Raw genomic sequence first — 8,257 nt, 5'->3', positions numbered from 1 at the left:
CAGAGAAACCATAGTGAAGTCAACTTGTGTATCATGTCTGTGTGTATACGAATGCTAGTGGGTTTTTATTCCAGCTTGGCAGTGATGACGATGATGACGGGAGGTTTGTGGATTGCAGTGTTGGTTTGGGTAAGTACTTGTGAAGTCATCAGTGTGCAAGCAAATAACAAATGCCTCGCTCTCTATCTCTCTCTCTCTCTTCCTCGTTTCTCTCTCTCTCTATAGATATATATTAACCTTGCCTGATGTCCTTCATGTAATGTACACTAGTTTTAGTCATCACAAATTACTATGGGAACCTTAAACCAGGGCGAACTTGGGAAGTATATGCATGGTGTCTAATCTGATAATGTGGCACTCTTTCTGAGGCCATCTTCATGATTGGAAAACGGTCGTAACCAAATATGCTTTCTACCGACAATCCGCATGAGAATATTCATCAGAGACAGTACTGGTCCCACGATCAATGATTAGGTGTGTGTTATTAGCATAGAGAAACCTGGTGTAACGTATGAAAATTGTGGCGCGTCTCGTGTGGTCAGTAACGTTCACATGTTCCAGGTCCATCAAAGCGCAAGTATTACGTCGCTGGAAGCAGCAGGGACATCGATAGTGACTGTCGCAATGAGGTTTGCGAGGCACCGTCCATCGAGAAGGTCTCGCAGACCGAAGTGTGCCGGCTCGTCTGCGGGATGCTGAACTTGGGGCAAGGCGGTAGGTCGCCGTTTACCGGGACACGCCCCCCCCCAACCGCGTTCAGTGGATGAGCAACAGCCGTCGCGCTTGCCCCCTGGCCCCGCCCGCTCCCCCGCGCCAGCCGACTCCAACTGGCTCCCTACAGAGCGCCTACTCCTGCAGTTGCTACCAAGAATCCTTATGGTGCCTCATGTTCACCGAGTAGGCGTCCGTCGACACCACCGCCATTGTTAGCCTAGCGCAGACCCTGCGACTTCTTTGTTGCTCGCCGCGTCCAACTTCAACACCGCAAGCGGTCGGGTTCCTGTGTTCACCCAGCGTGAGCACATGGCGTTTCGACAGACAATTCTAAACACATTTGGGAAGCGATTGGGACGCACGACGTCGCTCAACAATTACAAGGCCGCAGAGGCGAAGCGCTCAACTGACGTGTACTTGTAGGCCAGGTATAATCTGATAAACTCACTGGCAACGTGATCAAGTGCGCCCATCTACGCTGCCACCCGGCGTTCGCCTCAAGCAATATCTAGGATACTACTAAATACAGATCTAAAATCTATGATAGGCCTATACCTAGATGGTAGTACAATAGTAAAAAAAATAACAAGCTGTGTAACTTTTAATGACTCCCTATAGTAACATTATCATTGGAATATGCGTCGACGCGCCTGAGCGTATGTGGTGGTGGGTGGGGGAGGGGAAAGAGTGGGAGGGGAGGTGGGGGGAGGGGGCTCTAATAGCAAAGCAGTTCAGTCCTTTGTTAACCAGTCCAACGAAATCCATGTTTAACCCGCCCCCTTGAGGGTCAAACCAGTTATTCCGACCATACTCTATCGCATGTCAGCGAAAGTACATTTCCACTGGTCCTTTCAAATAAAGCCATAAAAATGGTAGATCCACCGCTTGAAGCAAAAAAGTTTTTTCCCAATCGCTCCGCAACCGCCATGTCCTCCAGAAAGTCACAATCTGCCCTTGCCCCAATTGACCCTTTGACCTGTGACCTCCCAATTTCGGCACAGCTGATGGCTTTTTCCTACCATGATGCCACGCACGCCGACTAATCACGCCTAGGTCGGCCGTTTAGATTTGTGCCGCAAGTTCTGGGCAATTTCTCCCTACTACTTAAGTTAAAGGAGGGAATGTTCCCGCCTTCTTTACACCTCTTGACTTCTTGACCTCACCCACCCCCTCCCCGAGCCGCAGCTTCGACATCCAACTCGTTTGATTACCCGTCCACGCCCCAGCCCAAATATCGTGACCGCGTACCGTCGAACGCCGGTTTAAGATTTGTGCCCAACTGTTGACGACGCACGACGCACGCAACGGACAATCATCGCGTCATTCACAAGCTGCACTGACTATGTCAGATAGCTACAAAACAGTCTGATTTCTATGCAAAACTCGTCACAAGCCACAGAATTGCTACGGGTTGCAGTTCATGTTCCAGCAGACATAGCGTTTTCCAGCAATTTTTTCATTGATTGATTCTAGAATCGCTGTCGAGTTGCATGGAAAAGTCGCAGGTCTGCGCTAGGCTTTAGACTGTGCCCTGCTAGACTACTGCAGTATAGGATTGTGTCGACTGCTTGGCTTGCAGGTGTGATATACTGGGGCATGGACAGTGAGAATAAGGTGAGGGGCATGCAGACTACTAGCCAGCAGCGAGACGGCTTCCGGTGTGGGCTGGATCGACTCCTGAACGACAACTTCATACCTACAGTCAAGCACATGCTTTATCAGGTAACATACACTAGTATCACCCATACTCAGTAAATGCTCTACCAGGTAACATACACTAGTATCACCTATAATCAACACATGCTTTACCAGGTAACATACACTAGTATCACCCATACTCAGTAATCCTACCGAGGAACATACACTAGTATATCACCTATACCAACACATGCTTACCCAGTCAACATACCAGCATCACCCCATTGATCAATAAATGCCTACCAGTAACATACAGCTAGTATATCACCTATACTTCCACACAGATGCTATACAAGGTAAACATACACACCGCATCACCCATCTCAGCACACTGCTTTACCCAGGTAACATACACTAGTAGTATACCCTCCTACTCAACACACTTGCTCTACCAGGTAACATACACTAGTATCACCTATACGCAACACATGCTCTATCAGATAACAAACATACACTAGTATCACCTATATTCAATAAATGCTCTACCAGGTAACATACACTAGTATCACCATTACTCAGCACATGCTCAACCAGATAACATACCTTAGTGTCACCCATACTCGGCACATGGTCTACCCAGGTAACATACAACCAGCACATGCTCTACCAGCTAACCCTATCCTACTACGGTGTAAGGTCAGTTGGTGCTCTAACACGTAGCATGCATTACTGTGATGGAGGGTCAGAAATTGCTTTATCAGACGACTTTCTATTTCATATCCTCTGATCTAATCATTTTTGTGAATTCTTTTTCATCTGGCCAATGATGGTGGATGGTGCCACTGTCTAGTCGTGCGTGCGAAGTAATGCTTCGACTTGTCGGTGCATATCATTTTCAGATATATTCTGTCTGTACAAATCTCACGCGCTTTCACACATATACGTATGTGTTTGTATATATACACACTATTGTCTGATTGCAAGCCCATGTCATCAGGTCTATCCATACTACTACTACATGTGAATCGAGTGAAATGATGAATAAGTATTATTAGATGATTGGGTTAACAACACCCAATGAGTTATTTGTAGTTTTTCATCATTACTTGCTTCCTATTCATTTTTTATCACTCATCTAAACTCGATATTCGATTGTGTGCATTCCAACGAGATTCTTATTTCTGCTTTTTTTTTTTGGTTAATCCCAAGTAAACTATAAACAACTTTTTTTTAAAGGATCAGTGTATTTTAATAGCTACACGTGTGTAAGGCAGGATAACATTTTGTAATGGTTTGTAGAACCTGATATACTAATTGAAATAAAGCAAAATATACTAAAATAGCTCTGGTTAGAGAAGTGTCATGATCGTTATCACGATTAGAATGCAAGCAATGAACAGCAGTCGCAGTCTACAATTACAAAGTGTTTAGCATATAACTACTGCACATATGCTATAACTATGCCATTGTTTTGAGAGACCGTGGTAAATACCAATAAAAACATGAACACGTATAAATACCAACACGTACCAAAAAATAATATGAGCCTATTACCTACGCCCTTCATGCACAAAATATTAAACCAATAATACCCAACTATGCAACACATAAAAGTAAAATAAATATCGTCATCTGTGAGCTTTGTGAGAAATTCTCGGTTAGAATGAGAAGTGGAAGACGTGATCGAGGGTTGAGAAACTGACCGTACTGCCTCCTACCCTCGCCGCACGGGAGGTATAGCGAGCATTACATAACTCGCATCAAGTACTCAATCACGCACACGCACACGCACGCACACACGAACACTGGCGCAATGCCGCGCGCAGTGTCAGTGTAGCTCAGATTCAGTGTCAGCTATTGATTGTAGCAGACGTGAGAGTGTTGTTCTGGAGTTTGATCTAACACTATACTTATGTGGCAATTACCTGCACCGCTTGCCTGTGGCGAAGCAAACTGTTACAAAAGTATATAGCTATTTTCTAATAAACTATCTTTATGAGGAATCAAGTAAATACTGTCTAAAAGAGGGAGTGGGAATGGGGTAAGCGCTGTATAGGGGAAAGGAAATCAAGTAAACGCTGTCTTCTTTGTGAAGGAGATGGAATAGGGTGAGGAGGGGGAATGAGGTAAACCCTGTACAAGAGAATGAGGATGCAAGGCCCGTAGACAGCTTTATATTGGGGGTGGGGTGGTCTTTCGTTTTTCAAATTGTTGGCAATTTTGCTCGGTTGACAGGGCGTGTAAGGCATTTTTTTACAGGGTGGAGGGGGTACTAACCGTAACCCAAAGTTGCGAGCACCGCGAAAGGAGGGGTCTGGCGGCCTCCCCCAGAATTTTTTAAAATTAAGACCCCCTCAAGATGCGTTTCTGTCGCGAGCAAGGGGGTCCCGGACTCCCTGGACCCCCCCTGTACACGGCCTGCCTGCCGGGCAAGAAGGCGACCAGGCGCGGGGAGCCTAAGCGACCGAGCGGGGAGGGTGTGGGAGGGGGTGTTCAGCTGTTCACCCTCCGCAACGATGGGGAGATTGTTCAATTAATTACACAAAATGGAGCGACCTCAAGGTGAAATTCTTATGCACATTTTTCAAAAAAAAATTGTTTGCTGGGGGGGGGTTCGTTCCGTGAACCCCCCCTGGCTTACGGCCTGTATATATATATAATACTATATATATATAGTGTAAACAGTGAGCAGTTGTGTAATTGTATATATATATATATATATATATATAGTGTAAACAGTGAGCGTGTGAATTCCGATCATTTCTGCGCTCGCTACCACAACTACCGCGTCGCTTGAACCTAGCTATAAGTGGTCGAAAGCAAAGTTATAGTAAATATTATACAGCTTTTGCACGCGAAAAAATAACAATCATCGAGCCGTGCTATGTACATGATTGGCAAAGAGCAGTGTTTGAAACCTATGGGAATCCACACTTGTATAGTGGTTCCGTGCAGCATAGATCTGACATGTTCGCATTACCTACTCTAGCGTCTATTTAGCACACGTTTGCTATTAGGGTGTTGATCGTTGCACATTTAACTAACGAGTGGCAAGTGGTTACGCAGATGTCGGCACCTATTTCCATGTAGGTTAATGGAATGTTTTTTTCGTATCTTAAATATTGCCGCTGTCTCTCTCGCTCTCTCTCTCTCTCTCTAAACGCGCGCGAGCACATGCGCATTTCAGAACGGCTGATGTATATGCTAAATACACTGTATATTACCTGGTATCTATGGCTGACACTAGATCTACGAATAAACAGGTGTTAAAGACACGATTTCATCCATGAATCTGCCATCTACGACAAGTAAGTTTCACTAGAAAATATAGCTTGTTGCATTTTCTAGCTACGATAGCAAAAACGGTCGTCAAGATGCAATTATACAGATCCAAAACCTGATTTTCTATGCTGGTAGCAACTCTCGGATATTTTTGATAACAACAACGAATGTGAAAGCATTCAAACTATACTCCTATGAAGTGAAATTAAGGCACTAAAGGAAGACTGGCGGCAGCAATATCACAGAAAGTTATCAGTCGTTCCGTATGTGGAAGCGATATGATTAACTAAAAGGCCACACTTAAATATTCTCTTGTTTGCAGTAACCCAAACCAGGATTGGGTGGGTTAATTGGTAGTTTGGCAAAAGTTATTTGGCTGCATGATTCAGGTATAGTAGACATAATCAACTAGCAGAAAATAGTGCTACAGTGATATTAAAAGTGAGCAGTTTCCACAAACAAGCAAGCATGTGTGGCCTATAACAACCGAAATTGGCTGAACAGTCCTATTGAATCTGAAAAATCGACAAAGATTAAAGTTCCGGCGACGAATCTTAGACAGTCACTTGCCGATACACGGACGTGGGACTAAGATGGGGCATTGCCTTATGGAGGCCATGAAGCTTGTGTCGCGTGCACGAGGAGTGTTCACTTGTTTTTCCACAGCATGACCAGTGCTTTCTTCCAGGGTGGCCTGGATGCCCATGACCACAGCCTCGGTATCCACCTGTTAGCGCAAAAAAAAACATTACTAATATCAATATCAATATCAATTATTATTATTGTTATTATTATTATTATTATTGTTATCATTATTATTGTATTTCTATATATTGTTGTATCCACCTGTCAACGTAAAAACCAGCATTGTAATGTGTACGCCTCAAACGCTTCAAGGAGGAAAGGAGTTGTCAACTAAAAAGACATAAACAGGAGATCCATCTTACCAGGCATGCTCCCCAAACAGGCACACGTAGCTTCCTTGCGCCCTCCACTCGAACAGAAGGTACAACAGTGCCATAAACCCGTATGCTTGACCTGTTTTGGCTTCACAATTACCCCGAACGGACTGCCCTGCAAGTTAAAACAGCAACAGCATAAAGTCACCTTGCACTGAGCAACATTTTTGTCTGACAGACCCACTGTTTCAAATCTTGTTTGCTGCGAGATCTTGCAGTGATAAAAAAGATAACATGATTACAATCTTATAAATGCATATTTATATGTGAACTATGAATCCCTAAACTTCCATTCTTCACCGTTAACCCCCCACCAAACTAGCTATAGAGGAAACGTTCGAGAGCCAGAGACTCAAGCATTTTTGTGGACTGTGTTACTATTTTATCAGGAGTCTATCAATATTGATAGACTCCTGATTTTATTACAGATGGGATCATTATCATTTATTTGATACACTAGTGAGCGCGCGTACCTGAATGTGGTACTGGTCGATCGTGAGGAGCAGACTGTATTGGCCGGCGTGCTCTGTGGCGAACTCCAGATGATAGGTGCCGTCTTTACGGTCGTTCACATGCACGTTCACTTGACTGAAACGGCAGCATTTATTTACCCGCGGGTTTACAAAAATGCACAAAGAAGGGGAGGAAAAAGAACACAGCGCTGCGACTTTTTTACACACCGACAGATGACATCCTTTTTTCGCGAGCACGTTACTAAACAGAACCGGTGTGAAGTTCCGATTCAAGGCCATACAGTCGGGACAGACCGCTCTTCCTATTGATAGAAAGACTTCTGGGTATGGCTTTAACATAACATAAGAGTCTTTGGTATTTCGACAAACTATGGTATTTGGGCAAACCATACTAGTCTCTGGTATTTTGGCATACTATCCTAGTCTCTGGTATTTTGGCAAACCATCCCAGTGATCAGCAGTAGTGTTCAACACAAAATGAGACCCATAGTTGAACCCTCTTGAATTTTGTCTGCATTTCTTTTTCGGTGTGCATGCGCACATTCGCTCTGAAGGTTTACGGGTGGCAACGTACCCGTGACTCGAGTCGGCTTGCTTTGGGAGCAGAACTCCCTTCATAGCATCACCTCCGTGGGCATAGAGCTTCCCATCCACGTCCATACAGATCAGCAGCAGCTCCACCTTACCTCCTGCTCTCGCGTTGTTCAGATTGCCTGCAAGAACAACGATGGGATTAGACAACAAGAACAACGATGGGATTACACATCAAGAACAATGATGTGATTAGACAACAAGAACAACGATGGGATTACACATCAAGAACAATGATGTGATTAGACAACAAGAACAACGATGGGATTAGACATCAAGAACAACGATGTGATTAGACAACAAGAACAACGATGGGATTAGACATCAAGAACAACGATGTGATTAGACAACAAGAACAATGATGTGATTAGACAACAAGAACAACGATGGGATTAGACATCAAGAACAACGATGTGATTAGACAACAAGAACAACGATGGGATTAAACATCAAGAACAACGATGTGATTAGACAACAAGAACAACGATGGGATTTACATTAGACATCAAGAACAACGATGTGATTAGACAACAAGAACAACGATGGGATTTACATTAGACATCAAGAACAACGATGTGATTAGACAACTAGAACAACGAT

At 44.1% G+C, this 8,257-nt stretch overlaps 2 protein-coding genes across 2 annotated transcripts in view; one reads left to right on the top strand and one right to left on the bottom strand.

Moving 5' to 3' along the window:
• Positions 1 to 2,549, top strand: part of LOC106821100 — a 7,555-nt gene extending 5,006 nt beyond the window's left edge. Inside the window, exons 8-10 of the mRNA XM_014825757.1 lie at positions 75 to 129; positions 562 to 714; positions 2,294 to 2,549. Of these exons, the coding sequence (XP_014681243.1) occupies positions 75 to 129; positions 562 to 714; positions 2,294 to 2,469 (384 nt within the window). The 3' untranslated portion in view covers positions 2,470 to 2,549. The remainder of the gene's footprint in view (positions 1 to 74; positions 130 to 561; positions 715 to 2,293) is intronic.
• Positions 2,550 to 5,455: 2,906 nt separating this feature from the next.
• The window catches only part of LOC106821066 (tripartite motif-containing protein 45-like), a 15,038-nt gene continuing 12,236 nt past the window's right edge, over positions 5,456 to 8,257 (bottom strand). The window contains exons 3-6 of the mRNA XM_014825708.1: positions 7,641 to 7,779; positions 7,067 to 7,181; positions 6,582 to 6,708; positions 5,456 to 6,361 (exon numbers count right to left, since the gene is read on the bottom strand). Of these exons, the coding sequence (XP_014681194.1) occupies positions 6,189 to 6,361; positions 6,582 to 6,708; positions 7,067 to 7,181; positions 7,641 to 7,779 (554 nt within the window). The 3' untranslated portion in view covers positions 5,456 to 6,188. The remainder of the gene's footprint in view (positions 6,362 to 6,581; positions 6,709 to 7,066; positions 7,182 to 7,640; positions 7,780 to 8,257) is intronic.

The sequence above is a fragment of the Priapulus caudatus genome, unplaced genomic scaffold, assembly GCF_000485595.1.
Source record: "Priapulus caudatus unplaced genomic scaffold, Priapulus_caudatus-5.0.1 Scaffold58, whole genome shotgun sequence".
NCBI classification, from domain to species: domain Eukaryota; kingdom Metazoa; phylum Priapulida; class Priapulimorpha; order Priapulimorphida; family Priapulidae; genus Priapulus; species Priapulus caudatus.
The sequence above is the reverse complement of the archived record's forward strand: the minus strand, read 5'-3'. Positions and strand labels throughout refer to the sequence as shown.